The sequence below is a fragment of the Macaca nemestrina genome, chromosome 11, assembly GCF_043159975.1.
Source record: "Macaca nemestrina isolate mMacNem1 chromosome 11, mMacNem.hap1, whole genome shotgun sequence".
Lineage (NCBI taxonomy): Eukaryota > Metazoa > Chordata > Mammalia > Primates > Cercopithecidae > Macaca > Macaca nemestrina.
Genome location: NC_092135.1, coordinates 123,080,502 through 123,104,700, shown reverse-complemented (window position 1 = coordinate 123,104,700; position 24,199 = coordinate 123,080,502). Strand labels below are relative to the sequence as shown.

Genomic DNA, 24,199 nt, shown 5'->3' with positions numbered 1-24,199 from the left:
TTTGAATCCTCTCCTTCACTTGGTCAGACTGACCTGTGGACAAGCTGTTATGTTGACTGGTGCACCAACTGCAGTCTTCATTTCAGGATATATAAGCCAGTCTAGCAGGCCTACTAGATACACACCCCATCCCCAATGGCCAAAGTCAAAATAGTGAGGGGTTCTACTGAGGTGCTGACACCTATGCTAGGTATTCTGGAAGTATTTGCACTTCTTGGGATATTTGGTGACAGGTGCTCTAGTGTTTTGTCTGTGCTGAGAACAGGGTCCAAGGGCAGTTATCGAGTTACTTTCTCACATCCACCCTCTACTTTCTAGAGCTTGGACCCCTTTTGGGCTCTGTTGTGAGCAATGGCTGCCATCTGCTGTATCCTCTTTCTGTGCCTGTAAATTGTTCCTAAATACTTCATTTTTAGTTATTAATCAATGTGATCAAATTCACTTTTTATCCTTCAGAGATGCTCAAAAATTCTCATTTGCCGAAAAAGTTTCCCACCTTTTCTCATTTTGTTGTAATCAATATGTTGCCTTTATACTGCTTTGTTGTCATTTCAGTTGGATTTGGGGAAAGAGGTAGCTAAAAAAAAATGTACTCCACACACCACGTTGAGCTACAAGTCAGGGCCTCCAGACTCCAAATGTGGAAACCATGTTCTGCTGGCCAGAGGGCAGGCAGGTGCAGCAAAAAGATACTTCAAAAGTGACTCTTGAACATTTGTGTTTTGGAAGCAGGGAGGAAGGTGGGGGTTAATTCAACCTGGGGGAAATAAGAACCTTTCTCTGAGGAGGTGATGATTCCCTTGAGGTTTCACTGTTAGAATATGGTTTTCCCAAGCAAGGTCCTTGTATTGGTCTGCTAGGGTACTAGGGCTGCTGTAGCAAAACACCACAGACTAGGTGGTTTAAACAACAGAAACTCATCTTCTCACAGCTCTAGAGGCTGGAAGTTGAAGATCAAGGTGCCCTTAGGGTTGTTTCCTGGTGAAGACTCTCTTCCTATCTTGCAAACAGCACCTTCTCACTGTGGCTTCATATGGCCTTTCCCTTGTACACACATGAAAAGAGAGAGAGAGAGAGATATCTGGTGTTTCTTCCTCGTCTTAAAAGGACATTAGTTCTAGAGGATGAAGGCCCCACCCTTATGACCTCATGAAACCTTATTACTTTCTTAGAAGCTCTATCTCAAAACAGAGTCACACTGGGGCTTAGTGTTCCAAAATATGAATTTTGGGGGGACATAATTCTACCCTTAAACTCTTAGCCTTTCCATAAATTTATCTTTATAAATAAGTTCTGATCATGACCTTATGAGGGTCTTGAAATAGACCCACCAGAAACTTGCAGTGTGTGAAGAAATGAAACCAAGCTGTATAGCATCAGGGATATCCAAAAAGTCCTTGAGGCTGATTTTGTCAGGCTTCATTTCTCAATTTTTTATTTCTCAAATATTTTATCTAAGCTCATCTTTGTTTTTACAAGACAAGCATGTGTTATTAGCAGTAGGTTTCTGTGTATTTGATGCCTTATAGAGGATAGCAGAAAACCTCTCCCCATCCAAGGTCAGCATTATGTGTCAGAAGACTCAGATGCACCAGGTCTTTTGGGGAGGAGAAGAATATAGGCTTCATCTCCATCATGCCAGAGCACAGTCCAATTTGACACAGTCAAAATAGAGGCAGGTATTTTGCAATAGATTATAGATTTAGACACACGGCTCTTACATTATTTAACAAAGCTGGGAAGGTCCAACACTTTCAATGGACATTATTTATTTAAATTAAATATGTATTTCCTTGCCTATTGTAAAAAGGTCTTTGGACATATTATCCCAGTGGTGGAGATATCTACATGTACAGCCAAATGATTCTTAGGCCAAAAGATTTTAGAAAAGTGCTCTGAAAACTAAATTCATTAGTCAAGATTTGTCGAAGAAGGATGGATAGTCTGCAGCTGGGTAGGTGGACCCCTGAGGCAGAGTCCAGAACCCTCCTAGGATTCAGTACGATTTTGCTGGGTTTTGCTTGCCCCTTCATTCGTTTTTTTTTTCCTTTTTTCTCCTTAGCCTCCTTTTATTCTCTTGAAATGCCTTACTTTTTCTTCCTATATGTCTTTCTCCCTGGTCAATAAGATGTTAAAAACATCTCTCTCTGTCCTTCCTTCCATTTGCTATGTGCATTAAGGCTACTATAATCTACACAACACGGCTATCTCTGCTTTGAAACAAGAATATTTACATCAATTTAAGATTTCATAAGTGCTGAATAAATTCATATATATATATATAAAATAACATATAATAATATATAATTAATGACCCAGGATGAAATTTAGCTTCCAGCACTTCTTTGGAAAATTTAACCTTACGAATTGTTAGTGACATTATTTCCTAATCCAAGACAATTACTTAAAAAATCTTGTTTCTAGCATTTCAGGTTTAATAAACATCTTATTGAATCATGAAATAAGACCCCACTAGGGAAAGAAGGCAGACGAGAGAGTGAAGAAGAATCTCCAAAGGTCATTTATTAGTCAGGCCATGCACATTTGATGTTTGGAGGCCAAATTAATGATTCATCATATTAATAGTTCAAATAAAAATAGCAGACACCTGCTGAAGAGTTTATACCTAATCTTAAAATATTTCCTGTGTATCAAAAATTAGCCAGGTGTGGTGGTGCACGCCTGTAGTCTTTGCCACTCAGGAGGCTGAGGCACGAGAATCACTTGAACCTGGGAGGCAGAGGTTGCAGTGAGCCGAGATCCTACCACTGCACTCCAGCCTGGGCGACAGAGCAAGACTCTATCTCAAAAAAAAAAGTTGGGGGGGGGGCCTGTGTGTCAACATGCCTGCTAAATATGACGGAAACATGGACATGTCTCTGGGTAGATTTCTGTGTCTCCCCCAACCCAACCCCATCTTCAGCTCAATTTACTATGTAAAACATAGAGCTCAGAACCCAACCCCTTTCTTGCAACTTTGCTGCATGTTTGGAATCTTTCATGAGAAAATGTTGGAGAACATACTCAACTTTTTTTTTTTTTTTTTTTTTTTTTTTTTTTTTGAGACGGAGTCTGACTCTGTCGCCCAGGCTGGAGTGCAGTGGCCGGATCTCAGCTCACTGCAAGCTCCGCCTCCCGGGTTTACGCCATTCTCCTGCCTCAGCCTCCCGAGTAGCTGGGACTACAGGCGCCCGCCACCTTGCCCGGCTAGTTTTTTGTATTTTTTTTTTTAGTAGAGACAGCGTTTCACCGTGTTAGCCAGGATGGTCTTGATCTCCTGACCTCGTGATCCGCCCATCTCGGCCTCCCAAAGTGCCGGGATTACAGGCTTGAGCCACCGCGCCCGGCCTCAACTCTTCTTCCCTGAGTTTCATCTTTGTATTTCTTGTCCACTGGATAATGCTTGTGTGTATTGAATTCCAAAGTAACCAGTCCTTGGACGTTCCTTTAGCTTGATAACAGAGGCTAACAGAGAGGAGACAGAGCAAGAGAGAGAGAATATTGAGAGTCTGTCAGCAGCCCGTCAGTAATAGGGGTGAATTCCTCAGGCAGAGGGGATCGATGCAGGCGGGACTGTAATAGCTAGAAAGCATCTCATTTGTCTCCCTAAAGACTTTGGCATCTGCCAAAACATCTGATTCCAAAAGCCACCCCGGAGGTCAGCCAGATTTAGAGAGAGATGGTTAGAGAGGAGTTTAGGATGTGAAGTCCATCATGCCTGCCAAGCCCACGGTGGAGAGCGGAGGGATCTGTCTTCTCTCTCCAGTTTCTGACTGGGGCTGGTGGACTATTTAAGCGTTTCCAGCTAGCCGCCTGCTGCCTGCGAGCTACGCAGCCATGAGCAGATGATGAGAACCTACGGAAACGATTGGAGAGAGAGACGTCCTGGGGGGATGGGAGTAAGTGGGTGGGGGTGGGCACTGCCATACAGAGAGCCCAGAGGAACTGTCCTATTTGAGAAGACACATTCACAAACATAGAAGCCCACTCTGCACTTTGTCTCTAGTGGACACCATTAGATATAGATCTTCAATACACACAAGCCAGACAGGCTAAATCGTAGCCTCTCTTCAGTAAATGCCCTAGTTGTTTAGAGGAAAAATGGTTTAGATTAGCACCCGGGCAGTCTGACAGAGGTCCAGAGGGAGTAGGGGACTTGCCAGCATCATTAGCATTTTTTCCTTCTTTTTCCAGCAGCACTAAAATATATTTGCTCAAAACAGAGGGAGATGAAAAACTACTGGCAGCCAGTAACTTCTTAAAAGAAAAGAAAAAGAAGCATGTTTTACTTCTCTGGGGCGAACATACCAATTAAAACGATGCTGTGTTGTGACAGATTGCTGAGCAATTAATGCGTATTTGAGCATCACGCTAGATGCTTCCGCGAAAGCAACAACCTTACTGAGGCTGGGGCAGCCACACGTTATAGCAAAACAATCCTTCCTCAAACTTCCTGCAGCACCCTTCACGCCAAGGAGCCCAGAAACCACAGAAAACATTTTTTTTTCTTTGAATCTCCAAGAGTTACACTGGAAGAATTAGCTTGGCAGAAAGATCCCGACATTGAATTCTATTGGGGATTTCATACTTTCCTCATTTGTAAGCAAAATCCATTTTCCATGAGATATTTTTAGTGCAAGCAGCCCCTGTTGCCCTATTCTCTTTCACTATACCATTAGATGTTGAGGCCATTCCAGAAAGGACACGTGATTTCTAAGCATCTCTCTTTGGTTCTTTCCTAAGTGACTAGTCTCGCAGGAGTCAGGGAATACTAGACTCTTAACTACCAAAGACCTTAAAGTCCTTCCCAGAGCCTTGAATTCTTATTGATAGGATGTTAAAATGCTTTACAGCTGCTTTTTCTAAGAGGTCAGCTTGGCGGAGCTTGCTGAGTGACCTCAGTAAAACAGATATTTTCAGCCCTGCAAGCCGCCTATGTAAATATAAAAATGTATTAGGCTGCAGAACTGCATGTGTGGGAACAGAACAACCATACTATTGAAAGGAGATCACAGGGGAACACTGGTGTCTCTCACGCGGGGCTGGTTAATGCGTGCATGCTTTTGTTAAATCATCTTGATCTAGTGAACTCTATGTTTCAGATAAGCCAATTTCATTTCTGGAACTTATGAGCCATGAAAAGTAAAACCTCAATCAGTGAGATGTCCAGCGAAATTTCCTTCAGGAAGTGTTTATGTTTATAAAAAACAATCATTTTCACTCTTGACATGATGCTCATTTGCCTCTGGAAAAATTGTCAGTGTAAAGTCAGGTTTTCAGCTGTATGATCTGAAAAAGTAATTCATTTGTGTGTCTGACTGGGAAAGATACATTGATTCAGACCTCTGAAAGGAGAATGGAAGAGCTTCATTGTAATGAACAGGAAACATGCTCTCGACGTGAATTGAGAAATACTCTCTGAGCGCAGTGCTCTAATATTCCTGAGTGTGTTCAGTTTCCGTGGATCAAATCTTTCCCATCTCTGCATCCAAGCTATTTGGCCATGATCAGATGATCAGAGCTCAAGGAAGTGATTGGAGAGTGAGCCGGCTGCAGCTGCAGTGTAGGCTGTTTTCAGGGACAAGGAGCCACTGTTTTGCAAACATAGCATCAACATAGAAGTTATTTTGTAGGCTCCAGGATGCAGCGATGGGCTGCACTGCCAGCATTGTTCTGCTTCAAGCTTTTCGTTCTGTGGTCCAGAGGAGCTGTCCACACATTTGTAGACGACGCCAAGAGGAACCATCCCACGAAATTTTGCCTCTGGAAAGTGACGATGAAATGAATAGACCCAGAACCCTCATCATAATGGTATGATATCCGTGGTAAAGCAGCCTCAGTGGATTGAACTGTTATTATAGAGAGGTTACAGTTTAGGGGTGTTGGTGTTCAGCGTTAGATAAAGACATGTGTGACCTAGAGTTTACTACTCTGAAGTACTATTTGGGGAAAATCTTTCAAAACTATTTCTATCATCCAAAGAGCGTATTTTCCTCTTGTTTTATGTCATGAAACTGCAGCTTCTCGGTCTACTAGAAATTCTCTTCTGCCTCATGTTTTGCATGTTGTTATTTAACTTTTGTGCAGAAAATAAGAGAAAAATTTGGAGTTTGGTTTAAGTGAGTGGATTTTATTTTATAACTATAATTTGAAAGAAGAGCCCAAAATGGGCATTTTTTTAAATCACATGTAACCACTGAAGTTGTATAGATGCTCATAGTTGGATCTTTAACTTCAGGATATTTGGGGCTTTTCTTTCTGATTCTGCAAAGGAAATGCCTTTCCAGAATGCTTAACTTAGGCACAATATTAGAATAAAGAATTAAGAATTTTGTAGAATGCATAGTGTTTTCATTAGAAAGCTGTTTCTTGCCGCTTGTCAAATTACACTTTTGTCTGTGCTTTAATTATAGTAAACAATGTTGTTCCTTTTTTGTGCATCTGTTTGATCAGCAAGAATAAATTTGAGGATACAGTTCTTTCTTTCTTTAAGTTTAAAAAGAGATCTGCTTAGTCACTGAAATTAGAATAGGTAGTATGGTAAAGTCTCCAAAATTGAGGAGACATTGAAGTCTAGGTGGCTTCAGCATAATCGACTTTTTTCTCTTATATTTCAATGTTGAGATATCAAGGATGTAGTAAATAATGAATGAAAAATACCTGTTACTCTAAAAGTTCTTAAATGAAAGTCATTTGGCTTGGGCTATGCCTCTGAGTGACAGAATACTAAACTATAACATTGTTTGCCTACTTCTTCAACAAATATTTTATTTTCAAAAAGCAATATTGTTCTTGAACTAGGGGGCTGTGATTATTTCTGAAAGGAAACACTAAATAGGAATAGTTTCATGTTTATTATTCCCACAAGTTTTCACAAATTAAATTTTAAAGGATTTGAAATAGTTCAATTGTCAAAGAAATCTTTGTTTTCCAAGTTTAACTCTTGTTAATAACATTAACACATTCTATAACTATTTGCAGTGCTCATGCTATACCAGTAAGTCTTATTTTTCTAATTTTGTTAGTCTATAAAATTTTGCAGCTAGAAATTTGCAAAAAAAAAAAAAACCTCAAAATAACTGAGAAATTTTAAAAAGCTATTTGCTAGTCATAATATTTTTCCAAGGATCCTTTTGATTCATATAATACCTTTATGACATTAAATAAGGTGATGAAGAATATACTAATGAGGAAACTAAAGGCTCAGAAAGGTTGAATATCTTAACATCACACAGCTGCTAAATGCCAGTTCCCCGAGTCACACTTAAAGCAATGATTCCAAAAGCCAGTGTATTTTCCAGTCTGTTCACACTTCGAAGGAAATCATGATAAAACAGATAAACTGAATTTATGTAAGAAGTCTGATGGAAATCTGGAACTACTCTGAGTAAAACGTGCTCATACAAAGTCATTGTGCATCTTGAAAATTTCTTCTGGGCCACTCCAAAATTCACCCCCTCACTAATTATTTATCGCCAGCCCACGACGGTCCAAGCACTGGTTCAGGCACTTGGAATCCGCCAATGAACAAACCCATCCAAAGTCCCTACCCTAAGTTGCAAAGTTTGAAGGTGATAGAACATTTTGCCAGTCTTGTTGTTATGGAAATGCTATACTACAATTGTGATGTTTAGTCTACAAACTTTAGCCAATGAAAATATTTTCTGTTTTCCAAGATGGTGATTTGAAAATTTTAGTGTATTTCAAAATCACCTAGGAGTTTTCATTCACGCAAATCCTTGAGCTCTTGACCCCAAAGACTCTATATGAGCAGATGTGGAGTGGAGCTCAGGAATCTGCTCTTGTAGCAAGCACTCCCAGTTGATTCTGACGAAGGAGTACTTTGGATGACACTCTGAGAAACATGGCTCTGGAAGATGATAATCTAAACTGTCCACCCCTTCTCCTCCTCCAGTGTGGTGTTCTTATATTGGCTAATCGTCTTCTCGCTCTGGCTCTAAGCTTCTGAACAAACTTTTTTCTTTTTTACTCACTTTCCCACTGCCCATTAGTCACCAAGTTTTATATATTGATTTTTTTTTTTTTTTTGTAAGATCACAGACTCTGGAGCCAGAGCGCCTAGGTTGGAATCCTGACTTCATCACTTACCAGCTGTGTGACCTTGGGCATGCTGTTTAACATCTGTGTCTCTTTCCCTTCACTGTGAAATGAGGATAGCAATTTTGTCAAATTAGAGCAGTTGTATGGGTTTCATAAAGTAAGTGTTAAGTGCTTAGAACAGTGCCTGGATGTCATGGTAAGATGTTCGATAGGGATGTGATCAGGGACATCCCAACTGAAAAGTGACATTTGAGGAAAGACCCTAAGGAGGCAAAGGAATGATCCATGCCACTTTCAGCAGGGAAATGCCTAACGCAGAAGGACCCGCCAAGGCAAAAGGCCCTAATGTGAAAAGAAGCCTGGGGTGTTAGAAGAACAGCAAGGAGGCCAGCGTGTCCAGATGAGCCAAGAAGAGGGTCGTAGAAGGCAAGGTCAGGGAGGCAACGCGGTCAGATCATGTCAGACACACAGCTGTCAGGAAGGCCTAGGCTTTTTCCAAGTGAGAAAGCAAGCCGCTGGAAGAGGCAGGCACAGAGGTTAAGAGCCTGGGTCACGCAGCCAGAATGTCAGGGTTTGAGTGGTATCTCTGCCACTCACTAGCTGTGTGATCTTGATGAATGACTTGTCCTCCTTGTGTCTTTGTGTCTTCACTGATAAAATGTAAAAAGTAACAGTACCCACCAGTGTAAGGTTATTGTAAGAATTCAGTATGTTCATAGGTGCAAATTGCTTAAAACAGTGACTGGTGAATAGTGAGTGTTATGTTAACTATAACCCCACTAACTGGGAGGCCCTGAAGCAATGAAGTAACAGGATCTCTGGCCATAGAGGGTCAAAGGTCAAAGCAGGGAGACCATTAATTAGGAAGCGGTTGCAATGATCCCAGCCAAAGACCTGGATGGTAGTTGCTGAGGCTGTGAAAAGTAGTCAGATTCTGGATAGATTTCAAAAGTAGAACGAATAGAGTTGAATATAAAGTGTGGAAAAGGAAAAGGTGTCAGAGTTGACTGTGCTTATATTGGCCTGAATGTCCAGAAGAACCAAGCTGCCATTCAGAGAGAGAAAAACACAGGAGTGGAAGGTTTAGAGAGAGAATCTAAGCTCACCCTAAGGATGCTGAGTTTGAAATACCTGTTAGGTCTATATACGGAGATGTCAAGTAGGAAGTTGCATATATGTCTGGAGTTTCAAGGAACTATATAAAGATGAGTAAAGCCTAGCCCAGTGTAAACATCAATAAATGATTGATAAATGGGATCTTTGTCTCTTCTAATCTCCTATAATATTTATAGTGTATAAATCCATTTGAAAGTTAATCATGCATTGCCTTCTAACACATCTCAGCCTATTTAATTGAATGTATAATTGTTTATTTACTTGCTGATCACATATTTTTCTTATCTCACTGGTAGACAGGAAATTTCATCTACCAGAGCAATCACTTCCTAATTAATGGTCTCCTTGCTTTGACCTTGACCCTCAAAGGCAGAAAGTAAGCGTACTTTTTTTTTTTTTCCTCCAAGATGGAGTCTTGCTCTGTCACCCAGGCTGGAGTGCAGTGGTGCAATCTCAGCTCACTGCAACTTCCGCTTCCCGGGTTCAAGCGATTCTTCTGCCTTAGCCTCCCAAGTAGTTTGGATTACAGGCACATGACACCACACCTGCTAATTTTTTGTATTTTTAATAGAGATGAGGTTTCACCACGTTAGCCAGGCTGGTCTTGAACTCCTGAACTCGTGATCCACTCGCCTCAGCCTCCCAAAGTGCTGGTATTACAGGCGTGAGCCACCCTGCCTAGCCTCTGAGCTTCCTTCTTGCTCCGTTAGTACCCAGCCCAAAGCCGTTTACAGACTCAAAGCTAAATAAGCGTCCGCTGATTATTTGATATTTTTCAGCAGCTGGCACTAATATGCAAAGTTCAGTTGATCAAGATGCCCACTTAACTCTTAATTGAAATGTCCAAGAGTAAGTTAAGGATGAAGAAAGTTGCCAAGATAAATACATGGCTTTGAATACTGACACCCTTCACAAGCCTTTGGCATTCAAAACTTCACAGTGGAAAGTTGTATCAAAGAGTCTCATTCCTGTGGTCTAGGTTCCGAATCTATGTGCAGAGATAAGATTAGGGCTGGCATAATTGTAGTCTAGTTTATATAGTCCGAAATGGAGAGAAATTGCTAAACATCAAAATTAACTAATGTAGATTCTTATTTAAAAGAAACACATGAATCCTGACATCTGAGACCATTACAATGGCCTATTACGATGCAGTCAAGTTTAATGGGGGAAAAATGAAGAAATTCCTTTAAAGCTCTACTTTTATCTCTCAATTTTTTTTGGCGGGAGAATTAACAGAAACTTTCATGATTTTTTTTTTTTACTTCCTTTAGAGCATATTTTGTTAAAGGTCTCAGAAACTAATTCAATTTATGTAGATTTACTATTTTCGGCTAATATCTGTTATTTCTTATGTCATTTACTCATCACCAACCCCAGAAGTTAGCTTCATGTTCAGTCTTTTTCTTCCCCACTCCCCCAAAAGAGAATGTTTTTCTGTTCACACTGTGGAGTTTAGAGGTGGCATAAGAGGAGAGAGAAAAGCAAGTGTTGGTCAGGCTACTAGTCTCACTTTGGTTATATGACCAATACCCACACACCAGATTCACAGGTCTGAACTCAAAAGTGAAAAAAAACTTTAAAATCCATGAACATTCTGGGGTTTCTCTGAAATAGTAGAAACCATAAAATTTAAATTTAGGACTGCCAAAGATCTAGCATATACACCAAGCCAAATATGGCTTTGTCTTGAATTTTGGTCTAAGGCAGGAAATTAACAATAAATAGCCTAAATTTGCAGTGAGTTGGGAATCAAGGATGTGTGCACTTATATGGCAGACATTTCCGAGTAAGAGAATTGCAGTTACTGCTCCAAGACCTCCCTGACAAGTCCTCTGTTGGTGCCCTAGAATTTGCTAGATCCAGTACTCTGATTAACCATACAGTTTGTGGGTCAAAATCTGCCTGCAGCCATACAGTGCTTGAGCTAAGAATGATTTTCACAATTTTAAATTGTTACAAAACAAAACCAAAAAGGAGGAGGAAGGGTTGGTGGCATGGGGAAAAAGATATAGACACCATATATGGCCCACCAAGACTAAAGTATTCTGACCAGTTACAGAAAATGCTTACTGACCCCTGTCTGGTGAATAATGTGGCCTCAACCACAAAGGAACCTTTTTTTAAAAAAAAAAAAAAAACTTTGGCCTCTACAGTGTATTTTCTGTTGCCCCCGACAAGATACAAAGGAACTTGGCTTTTTCCCTGGGTACCTGTTGTTCACCTGAGGGTCTGAGAACTGCTATGATTGAATAATAAACTCTGGATTTCAAGTCAGAGTCTCAAGTCTGTCACTTAATATTAATAAAAGCCCAGATGACCTAGACATGCTGACTCATTTCTCCTAGTTGGCTAAATGGGGACTATTATCTGTCCTGTCTGTTGGAAGCACCGGAATATCGACTTCTCCTTCTTATTATTATTTTACTTTTAAGTTCTGGGATACATGTGCAGAACATGCAGGTTTGTTACATAGGCATACATGTGCCATGGTGGTTTACTGCACCTATCAAGCCGTCATCTAGGTTTTAAGCCCCACATGCATTAGGCACTTGTCCTAATACTCTCCCTCCCCTTTCCCCCCACCCCCCAACAGGCCCCAGTGTGTGATGTTCCCTTCTGTGTCCATGTGTTCTCATTGTTCAACTCCCACTTATGAGCAAGAACATGTGGTGTTTGGTTTTCTGTTCCTGTGACTTTTGTAGAATCACATTGTAAACTAATTCACATCATAAAGCGATGGAGTCTTGCAGGTCAGCAGGCTCACATAGCTTATGAGAAATCCACAGTGGCCACTGTGCTGGTGAGAATTCATTTTATCCATTGGGTAACTCACTCAGTAATGCAGGGAGGTGATTTACATTAGGATTTCACTGTATTTGTTCCACACCCCAAAAAAGGTGGTACAGTGAACAAGAGAGGCCAGTGAGGGTGTTATCAAGCTTCTACTTCATTTGCTTTTTGACCTTCAAAAAATCTCCACATTTGGGTCCCCCACTTGTAGGAGACAATAATTCTTCTTTCCTGCTCAAGTACTTTGAGAAGCTGGTATAAGGAAGCAAGTTAAATGAAGGAAATTAATTATTTATGAAAAAGTAATTCTGTATTATTTGGAACATACGTTTGTTTAATTTGTGTCCTATGAGTACAATCAGGACCAGAGAGGGACATACTATGGAAACTATGGAAACTACTCCAAAGGAAATAAGTTGACTCTCTTCTTAATATCCTAACCTAATAAAGTTTTATTATCAAAGAATGTTAACATGTTTTGCCTAGTTTCATCTTTTTGAGTGTATGTATGAAGAAGAAACAATTTCCAGACCTTCTAAATCCTGAGCTAATGTTCCTATTTCATTTCAGTGAGGTTGAATCTTGAATATACTAATATTATCAGATTCCCCTGGGAAAGAAAGCCTGTGTCATGGAGTATGAGTTTAAACGGTCTACCATAGATGGGTATAACATGGAGCTTTAAGGCACAGAGTATCTTTGCTAGTTATTTTCCCTTGTGAACTAATTTTGAGTTGAATCCCAAAGCCACAGAAAATGGACAAATGAATTGAACGGCTTCTCTCTGGGTAAAAGAATTAATTGAATGTAATGAGAGCCTTAGTAATTAGCAACATAAATCTTTGAGGCAAAGGCTTACTAAACTCAGATTACATCCTGTATCATCTTGTTCAGATAATCTTGCATCTTTTTAATTCTCCAAATTGTACCAAATTTAGAAATGATTAGAAGCAAAGAAAAAATACACAAAGTCTAAAAAGAAAAAACAAAACAGCTTAAAATCCAAAACCAACACAGTGATAAAGAAAAGCAGAAAATCGGATATGGGTATGGTGGTCAGGGGAGGTGATATGTAGAAACTTATATCAAAAACAAAGCAAATTCAACTATATGTAGATAGAGCTATAGATAAATACATATCATACACACATATATATACTTATGTATACATATTTTATATATATATGTGTGTGTGTGTGTTAATATAGAACATTATACCTTTAGTGGATGTAAGTGTTTTGGGGGAAATCATAGTGTGAAGATGAAAAACATCATATTACCAAGTAAAAACACATAGTTTTATGGCTAGAAAAAGTATAGACTCCAACAAATTACTGCTAATAAAACGTTTGTTAATTTTTAAAACATAATCAAATATAGAAAAAAAACTGGTATGCTTGTTTTGGGTTTTGTTTCTTTGCCTTCTAGAAGAGTGGTTTTTAGGATTTTCTCTAAACACCAGGCTTTGATATAATAAAACTTTGTGAAAACCGAGTAATACAATTGAGGATATAATGTGTCTTTTGGCAAACCAGATATAAACACAGTATTTTTGTCAGCCTTCAATAAGTTTCTTGTGGATAGCTGTTTTATTCTCAGATTTTATTTTCATGGAACTAATTTATTTTGATGGGGCTAAAGCTTAAGGTTTTTGAAATTCATTTTTCCAAATCTATTTCATTCTGTTGGAACATATTTTAGTTTTTAAGACCATGCCCAATACATTCAATTTGCATGCAGTGAGTTTGTCATGGTTAGATTGTCTAAACATCAGAAATTCAGTAAACAACTGAGACAATTGCATCTTGCATTTGGTAGGCACAGATGACAATAGACTGCTGCTGCCCTGCACTTACAGTTTGGTGGCAGAGCAAAGCTCAAACAAATGGAAAATTGTAATCATGATAAGTACTTCCTTGAGAGTTGCATTCTACCTTACCTTAAAACTGCATCGTTTGAACATCGCACCTCCTCAAAGCAGTCAGGGAAGGCCTCCCCTGAGGCAGTGGCAATGGAGCTGAGACCTGGAGGATAAATAGATGCTAAGAAGAAAGAGAAAAACACTCCGTACCCAGAAACCACGTGAGAAAATGCCACATGCCAGCCCTGATTTACATTGCATTGCCATGGGTGAGGAACCAGGGTGTGTGGGTCTGAGTGACTTACAAAAGCACTTACTGGCAGTGTGATCTCTGGGTCAGTTATTTAAATTCCGTATAGCTTGGCTTCCCTGTCTGTAAAATGAGTCGTAAGGGTACCTATCTGCCTTAGTTTCCTATATCTGCTGTAATAAATGACCACGAACTTAGTTTTAAACAACACACATATTATCTTACAGTTAAAACACATGTATTACATTTCTGGCCATCAGAAATCTGAAACGGATCTCACTGGGCTAAAATTGGCAGAGCTGCATTCCTTTCTGGGGGCGCTAGGGGATAATCTGTTTCCTTGCCTTTTCCAAGTTCTAGAAGCTGCCCACATTCCTTGGTTTGTGGTCCTCGTTCATCTTCAAAGCCAGGAGCATAGTGTCTTCCAGCAACTCTCCGACTCTGACCTCTGACTCTCCCACCTTCCTCGTTCACTCCTAAGGACGCCTGTGATTACATTGGCCCCACCTGGATGATCCAGGCTCCTCGCCCATCTCTAAGTTAGCTGATTCCAATCTACAGCCTGGATTACACTTTGCAATATAAATGACATAGGCACAGGTTCTGGGGATTAGGACATGCACGTTGTTAAAGGGACATTGTTCTGCCTACCATACTATCTATCAGGGTTGTTTTAAGGATTCATTGAGTGGATTCACGTAAAGGACCTGTAAGAGTGCCTGGCACTTGGTAAGAACTCACTAAGTTTTCGCTATTATTATTGCATATATTGTCTTATTGAAAGAAAGAAAAGTTTACAAACTTAATTTACGTTAAAGGATTGTTATAGAAAAAAGGAATCGAACTGTTAAGCAGAAACTTAATCTGTGCTTCATAAAATGTGTGGAAATGGAAACTCAAAGTTAGCTTATTTATGGGAGTACTGTAATACTGAATAGATTATTCACACAAATAGATTATTCAAAGAATATAAGTTTATTTGAGTTCTCTTTTGTGTTATCCACTAATTGCCAGTTTTCCAAAATTTAACTTTTAGTTTCTTGTTTTCCTTTCGTCATTTATTAAAGGAATGTTGCATCCTTTAATACAACTGAAATTAACCGTTTAATTTCAATTTTGTTGTTCTCAAATTAAGCCAAATTTAAAAATTATAAGGAACAAAATCTTGAATGTTTAGAATTTAAAACCACCACAATCGTAAAGAAAAGTCAAAAATCAGGTGAGAGAGAATGCATTTTAAGTTCAGTAGGTACAACTGAACTTACTAATTTAGAGATGGAGAATAGATTGTATCTCATGTGTAATTTTAAAGTTATCTCAATGTTTTTAATGTGAGTAGATTTTTTTTATTACAGATTTGTAATCATTAAGAAACTTAAGAATGCAAAATTACAGAATCTTGATTCTTCTACCAATAGGTACTCAATCAAGGGTTTGATGAATGAATGAATGCAAGCCATATCTTATGGGTCATAAAGGTAGAAAGTAGGAATACATTAGGTGGAAAGAATATGGATTCACTTGGTAGATTATCTGCATCCTTAGTATTGGTCACTGGGTAATCAAGAACCTTCTTTGCTTTCATACACTTTATGAGAACTAACTGAGTAACCCACAGATTATCTTAAAATTCTGCTTTATAAATAGTTGGAGGAAGTAAACATGGAAATAATGTCCAAAAATAATAGTTATTTGTTGATCATTTCGAATTCTGATGGTCACTTTGCTACAAACTTTGCTCGGTATTCTTTTCTTTTGCCACAGTCACTCTGAAGGATATTGTGATTTTTATTCCAGTATAGTTAAGGACAAAATTAAAGCACACAGAGTAGCTCTGACCAGTTGGAATGTAATGTAAGCCACATATGTAATTTTAAATTTTCTAGGGAACATATTTGAAAAAGAAAAAAAGCATATTAAATTAATTTTAATAGTATATTTTCTTTAAACCTATGTATCCAAACTATTATGTTGGCATGCAATCAATATAAAAATTATTACAATACTCGATAGTCTTTTTTCACACCAAATCTTCAAAATGTAGTGTACATTTATATACATACAACACATTTCAATTTGGATGCTAAATGTTTAATCACAAACATTTGTTCAGTATTCAGATTTCATAAAATTTATAGTTGAAAGAGTAAACTCATATTCCAAAGTTTCTCCAAAACTAGTTAATTGTTTTCCAATTACTGGATAAAATATTCGAGTCTTAAAGTAAATCAAAATTAAATAAAATTAAAGATTTAGTTCCTTTGTCACACTAACCACACTTCAAGGACTTCATAGCCACTTATGGCTAGTGGCAGCTGCATTGAACTATGCAGGTGTAGTTGTTACTGCATTTGTCCAAAGTCACCCATCTGGTGTGGCCCTAGGCAAATGTGTACCTGCCACCTTCCCGTGAAAGTCCAGCCATACCCACTTCTTTCACTGCACGCCCTGCTACACAGTGCAACCTCGCCCATTCCTCCCATCCCACCCACCACCTCTCCTCTCTTCACCTGCAATCTCCACCTACCTCCCCTCTCCTCTTGCAACCTGACCATGCCCCCTTCCTGCCCTCCCTGTCTCTGTTGACTCAGGTCTGGGATCTCTTGCAGTGGCATTTTTCTGTTTAATATCCAATAATACAGTGGCATTATTCTGCTCAAATGGCACTTCTCTTTAAAAGTCAGACTTTTTAATACAGATTATATAGAATAATAAAATGCTAGAAATTTGATGTTATACCATCCAGCTGCCTCATTGGAAGATGAAATCCAGGGCCAAACAGGTCAATTGACTTATCTGTGGCTCCTACAAAGTTGCTGGCAGAACAAGGGTATTTGTTCAGGTCTCAAAATGATGAGACCCACATTCTTTTTAACTACATGGTATTTCCTCCTCTTAATCCAGAAATAATGAGCTATAGTTCCAAGGTATGTGCACAATTTTAAGTGAAACTACATAGATGCTAGCTACAAAATACAAAGTAATGTCAATAGCATAGCAAATTCTATCCAGTTTCTGGTTATCTTAGAGGAATAAATCCACTGGGAGATGAAAGCCAATTCCGTCCTAGGGATTCTTGCTCCAAACTAGTTTTTTGACTTTCCTTTAAGGATTAAATACAGAGATAATGAGTTCAAGTTAATCTGTAGAGTAAAGCAATGAGCAGAACAGATGCTCTGGAGATAACAATGCAACTGTGGGGGCTTATGGATCCCACGGCAGAGACAACAAAGAGAAAAAAAGGGAAAATCGCTTGGTTGTAATCTCTTCAGATTGAAGGGTTTATAGAATTCTATTTTGGGAACAGACGTCTATCTCTGTCATCTTGCAGAACTCTGAATCCGGAAATGCCGTGCTAGAACAGAAACAGAATCACATAATGACAAAATCTGGGTATTGGTATCAGGCTTGTTGTGCCATTTGAGAACTGTAGGACTTTGGGATAATTCCCTGAGTTCCCTGAGCCTCCGTGTCCTTATATGCAGTATGATTGGGATTCCTCACGAAGCTGTTGATGATCTAAATGAAAACTGAGTAAAAACGCTGACCACAGTGCCTGGATCACTGAGGCACTGCACCTGTTTTTAATCTGTAAAATGAGGAAAATACTTGCTGCCCACCTGCATCATAGAAATTTAAGTACTTACTTCTACAAGTAGAAACATACTGTTTATTATATTGGATTAATTCTGGGGAGACATTTTGATACTCTTCAGTTCTCTTCAGTTTGATACTCTTCAGTGACTACTCTTCAGTTCTCCACTAATAAGGAAACTAGAACATTAAATAGAACACTTATCAGGTGAACAGAGTTGCTCAAAAGCGGACTCAGTGGAAAAGCTAGTGAACCCAGTGATATTCCCCAAATGAAAGCCACCGGGGGAAATGAGTGAGCCAAAAGGCAGAGAAAGGGATCAAGGACAAGGAGAGATGCAGGCAAGGAAGAGGCTCCCCGAGCGGGGAAAGAAATGAAGCGTGAAACTACAGTGGCCTATGGTTGTTAAAGGGGACTGTTTTAAAGGTTTGCTTTAAAACCAGCCTGCTTTTCTATCACTCTAAAACAACCTGACACTTCAGTCTGTGTCATTCCTCCACCCTGGTTTTTATTTCCTTAAAGATGTTGGTCCTTTCACATTTTTGTGAAATCATATTTTGTCTCATTTTCGCCCATGCTGTTGAAAAGAATGCTGATGGGTTTCAAGTTAAAGATTACACGTATCTATTTCTTTCTTTTAGCTCTGAAAATTGAGTGAAGCATGGCAAATCTGTAATTAATGCAACTGGGGTAGTATCACATCTTCAGGGGCTGGCATAATGGGCATCAGAGGCTTTTGTTTTGACCTCCAGGCAAATGAACCAGTGAACAGCCCTGGAGGACTCATTTGCAAGGAAGTGGGGAATAAAAAGTCTCATCACAAATACATCTTCTTTTTGCACAACTATAATGAAAAAATTATGAACCATATATTGTTCATCACAAAACAGTAAGGACCTTTGGAATCGCCCAAGTTCACCTACAGAAGCTTTTCAGATCTGTTCTTGGAAGATATTTGCTACAGATGTGGTTAAGGTCGTTAAAGATCACAAAGACGTTAAATGACTTTCATAAAGGTGGAGATGGAAAGGAGAAACGTTAGGAATGTGGAGTGATATCATTGCTGAGTGAATTAAAAAGTAACGGAAGAAATCTGGTACCCCCATTTGAGAGGACTGCTGCTGCCTCACACGCGTGCACATTTTTAACCTTCCTTGGCAAAAGCCAGGAGCCTAATTTCAAACTGAGACCGCCGAAAAGTAGAAAAACATCACAGCGGAACAGCTTTGCCCTGGGGTTCCGCAGACAATACTGTGCCTCTCTGCAGCCCTCCTTATTGCCTGGATTTGGCAAGCCCTACATTGAGTTCACCTTCCCAATCGTCTGCCTCTGTTTGGTTGAAGTGTAGGGGGTGGTTCTAAGTGTGTATCTGTCTGTGGCTCAGTTTGTTTTACAGTCAGTTAAAGAGACGTTCACACTTTGTGTTGCCTTTAAACATTCAGCCCTGTTCATATCCATATATGCACTATAAATGTTTGCATGTACACATACCATGTAGCATGTAGCTGGATAAAGACTCGTTTATGATATTACATCCATTATCCTGGTAACCAGAGTTTTAAATGGACCCTGTATGTATGGAAAAAATAATCTACTATCTTAGTCAGTTAGGACTGAATCTGTTATTTTAGAACCTTGGGAAGGTAAAAACAGTAAAGATTTGAAATTATTGATGTAGAATTCATAAATTTTGGCAGCTATCTCATTTGATCGCTCACCTTCTACAGTAAATATCAAATTATCACCATTTTACAGAGAATTCCAAATCCCAAATACTCAATACCAAATGGATTAAAAGCATCTGTGTGCCAAAGGCCAGGCATTGAAGTGGGAAATTAGGGAGAGGGGCTGGGGAAGTTGCAGATGAGAACTGTTGTGTGAGGTTGAGCTTCCTCAGCCCTCGCACCTGCCCTGCCTGGGACTGTCTTCCTTGATTCATATTCCCTGTGGTTTTATGAATCAAAAGTTTAAACTATTCTTAGTTCCTGGAGGTCATTTTCTGGCGCTCTTTTTAAAATACCACATGGGAATTACTTCGGTTAGCAAAAATACTGAACATACCATTTTCTCTTAGCTCTCTCCTTGCCATGTTTGTTTCACACATACTTGATTTCCCAGCAAGTGCTCCCTTTTACAATCATAATCATGGCTTAAATTTCACATTGTTTTGTTCTCCAAATGGTTATCTTACTCTATGTTCAAAAGTTTAGATTTAGAGGACTCAGTTCAAAATTCAGCTTGTGATTTCCATTTAGATGTTTTCCCAGAATACATAATGAGTAGGTATTAGAAAATTGCAGTTGCAGAAGTATAAAAAATCAAGACAGAATAAAGCCTCTCCATTTTTTCTTTTTATGTATTTTTACATTGTAAAAGAAGTATATACTATGCGAAAAATATAAATACCGCATACCAGTATAAAATAAAAAGTGAAAACATTTGAGGTCATTTTTTTAAAACTTCTTCCCTGTATTTCTACACTCCTCTCAGGTCCCTACAGATAACCATTACTAATAACTACATATATGTGGGTTTTTTTAACAATATGGATTTCCATGACACTTAACATCTGACTTGTTAAGAGAAGGTCTTTCTAATTAGAAAACTAAACATGATCATGATGTAGTACATACAACACAGCCAGTTTGGGGCTTAATTTCCTGGTGTGATTTGGTGAGGAGGCCTATTGTACTCACTATTATAACATTCTTCTGTCATAGTCACCAAGTAAAGTGGCAACTTCGGAGACCTGATTATAAAATAATACTTTGGGGTTGACCTACCCAAAACCAAGCCATTGGACAAAAACCTGAAATTTTACTTGTTATGGAGATCATTAAGACATCTGAGGGCAAACTTTTTCACACCAGGTAAGACTAGAGGATAGGCCGGCCGGGCGCGGTGGCTGACGCCGGTAATCCCAGCACTTTGGGAGGCCGAGGCGGGCAGATCACCAGGTCAAGAGATACCACAGACCATCCTGGCTAACACGGTGAAACCCCGTCTCTATTGAATATACAGAAAAATTAGCCGGGCGTGGTGGCGGGCGCCTGTAGTCCCAGCTACTCGGGAGGCTGAGGCAGGAGAATGCCGTGAACCCGGGAGGCGGAGCTTGCAGTGAGCCGAGATCGTGAGATCGCACCACTGCGCTCCAGCCTGGGGTACAGAGCGAGACTCCGTCTCAAAAAAACAAAACAAAACAAAAACTAGAGGATAGGGCGAACTTTATCCATTTGGTCCTGATATTCCATGAACAATGGACAGTGTCGTTTCATGCACTCTTGTTTTAGCACCTACAATATTTTAGACTGAAGGGGTTTGCAAACGTGTGTAATTCCTGCCTCCTTCATCCTTGATACCATGAAATATGAGCCTCTTTTCTTTTTTCTTTTTTTTTTTACCTGAGTACCTGCTTCTGGATGAGCTATTTAACTTTATTCCCATGAGCTCGCTGGTATGAAAGGTTTATCCATATTTGTTCACAGCCTCAATAAAATGTAATTGGCCATAAAGCCAGCAAGTGTTGAGGCCTAGGTCCAAAGAAACTTAATATGTAGCCCTTTATACTCTTTCTCACACTTAGTATTTTTCTACGTCTTAAAATGAGAGTTATTCTCCTCTTTCTCAGGGATGCTGTGTGATAACAACTCAAATTTAAAGGCTGTGTGATCAAGTTTTATAATTTGCATATTGGCGATTGTAGTCTTACTGACTTCCAGAAGGAGGAAATAAAGACTTGAGATTTCTAGAAAATAGCAATAAAGCAAACATCTCCCTTTTGTTGACCTGAGAAAATTACATTCTGGAATTTACACATGAATAAAATAAGAAAGTCAGTCTTACATAAATCTTAACAGGCCGTGAAGCATTTGATGATGGTTATTTTGTATATTCAAAACAGCCTGTGATGTATCATGCTAATGCAAAGAAGCCATTATTTTCAAATAAGTTTATCTCTCTATAGGGAGAATAAGGCGACAAACAAGGGCCACAGTGGGGGAGGGGCACCATCCAACTGTGCTTTCCTAGTTGCTGATGTAATTTTTAAGTATCAAGAATATGCAGGCCCTTCAGAAAAGTCTTTCATATCAAATTGGAGGGAATGTAGGGCTAAGAGTGGATGGTGTATAGGCTGCACACTCTGTAATGTTTGCCAAATATCTGAAGGCGTCAGAGAGTCTGTTGTGCCCACTTGCATGTTTATAGGAGAATGTTAATCAATTAGTTCAATTCTGCTATAGATAGTAAGCAATTACATTCACTGGAAGCCACAGCAATGTGATTAATAATACATTCCAATTTCCCAAAGTAGCATTTCTCCCAGCACTTAAATGTGGCTCTTTGAAAAGTACATTTTTGTATATAAGGGACATGGTTGAATTGAAATTTATTTCCCTAAAAATAATACTGTGAGAAGAAAAATACAGAGTTTTATATAATGCCTTCTGACTCTTCCTACATAAATGGGTGAAATTTGAGTTACCTTTTTTCCTAACAATTTTCAAATAAATTATCAAGAAAGAGTATTTTAGGCTTAACCAGTATTTTATGCTATATGCAAGTTTTAGGGAAGCCAGTTAATTTCTTTTATAGAGCACCTGCTGTATTCAAGTTCTGACACTAAACTCTCTAAATTATAGAAAGGTAATTAAGCTACTATCTGTGTATTTAAGAAGATATCACAGCAATAAGGCATTTGGCCTGTATTAAGTGAATACAATCTAAAGGGAAATAAGATAATTTCCACAAGAAAAGCACAAAGAAAGTACCATGAGGTTTCAATAGAGGGATAAAGAAGACAAGAATCCATCCAAGAAGGACTGGATCATAGACTATATACAGAATCATGTTCAGAGATAAAGGCAGAAAAAAACCATCTTGTGTAGGAACATTGACCTTCAAAGGGTGCCCAAGAATGCCTACTGTTAGGCATTCAATCAGAAAACATGTACTTTTCCTACATGCCAGGCTCTGCTCCCTCTCTGACACAACATGAAATCTGGGCACTTTTAGGATTATCACCAAACCTCCTTGAACTTTGCACACACTAGGAAGTTAAAGCATTTCCGATTGAATAAGCTATTTATTGAATACACCAAAAAGGCTGAATGATTATGTTTTTGGAAAAATGTGCCTCATGAGATACACAATGTAATTATTTTCTAAAATCAACGCTATTCATTGGTGATATTTTTGCAAACAATGGAAAAGTTGATTAATGAGAGCTCTTGACTTCTACCAAAAGAATTCCTTTTTTATTTGATATAGTGGTATTGACATAAACCATCAAAGAGAAGCATGTTTGCTGCGGACATCCACACTAGAAATAACTTGGTAGTTTAGTGGGCAACACATTGTCCTATGTCTCTACCCAGAGCCGTTGTGAATCATTCTCTCAAAAGAATGTCTTGTATCCTTGAAGTATGGGTTCTTATAACCGGGCTGTTCTCCCCTTTTGGTTCAGTGGCCAAAGGGAGAAGAGAAAGAAAAAGAAAGGAAAGGAGATCTGCATTTTTGAGGGCATGTTACCAAAAGGTGAAATTTAACATTAATTTGATAATATTCAACACCAGTCATCACCTTTTCTTAGAAATATTCAAAGGCCAGGCCAGGCATGGTGCCTTATACCTGTAGTCTCCGTATTTTGGAAGGCCAAGGTAAGCAGATGGGTTGAGCCCAGGAGTTTGAGGCTGCAGTGAGCTGTAATGACGCCACTGAACTCCAGACTGGGTGACGGGGCAAGACCGTGTCTCTATTTAAAAAAAAAAAAAAAAAAAAAAAAAGAAGAAGAAGACAAAGAAGAAGAAAGAAAGAACACATACTTAAAGGCCAAGACTTAAAGCTATAGAAAAATCACGATTTTATTCCTAGACCCATGGTTCCTGTGCCTCGTTAAGCCCTCAATAAGGACTTACTGATGAGTCAGGTGGTATCTCTTTCAAAGAGGTTTGTTATTTTAAGATCAAGCTGTATTAAAGAACCATTTGCATTTAGAAAATGAACAACACATTAAATTTTAACCAATCATCAAGTATCCTTTATTATTACAGCAGTTTATTATTTATAGTTGTTCTAATTCACTTTAAATTCTATGACATATTCGAATTCACTTTAAATTCTATGACATATTTTTATTACATCCACTTAAATACAGTCATCTAAATTTCACCAAGGAAAACTCACATAAGACGTCTCACCTGTGCTAACACCCTCCGCATCCTGTATTTTAGTTCTCCTTTCAAACATAAAGTTTTAAATAGGTATTTTGAAAATATAATATGTAAGAAATGACTCTTTTGAAAAAAAAAAATTAGACCAAATTGTGAAAACATGTGATTGTAGTTTAGCTTTCTTCTAACAATAGTCAGTTGGACTGTACATCAAATTCTTCCCTTTGCAAGAAGAAAAAGGAATGTAAAATGTAGATAATGAAGGAATAGGTGAAGAATATCAATGAGAATCTGACATTGCGTCCACCTTTTCTTAAATTGTGAAAGACAAGTAATTGAAAATTTTAAATTTG

General features: G+C 38.8%; 1 protein-coding gene and 1 long non-coding RNA gene across 12 annotated transcripts in view; one reads left to right on the top strand and one right to left on the bottom strand.

Moving 5' to 3' along the window:
- The window catches only part of LOC105481326 (uncharacterized), a 430,141-nt gene extending 416,117 nt beyond the window's left edge, over nt 1-14,024 (bottom strand). For all 5 annotated transcript variants that reach the window (XR_011610083.1, XR_011610082.1, XR_011610085.1 and 2 more), the window contains exon 1: nt 13,910-14,024. This is a non-coding gene — a long non-coding RNA (uncharacterized lncRNA). The remainder of the gene's footprint in view (nt 1-13,909) is intronic.
- Nucleotides 1-24,199, top strand: part of LOC105481342 (dedicator of cytokinesis 10) — a 281,662-nt gene that overhangs the window by 53,312 nt on the left and 204,151 nt on the right. Inside the window, exon 1 of one of the 7 annotated variants that reach the window (XM_071073453.1) lies at nt 5,248-5,811. The exons of 5 other annotated variants lie outside the window; for them this stretch is intronic. In XM_071073453.1, coding sequence (XP_070929554.1) covers nt 5,650-5,811 — 162 coding nt within the window. In that variant the 5' untranslated portion in view covers nt 5,248-5,649. Of the gene's footprint in view, nt 1-5,247; nt 5,812-24,199 lie in introns of those variants that run through there. One more of the 7 variants, XM_071073454.1, reaches the window with a different exon arrangement.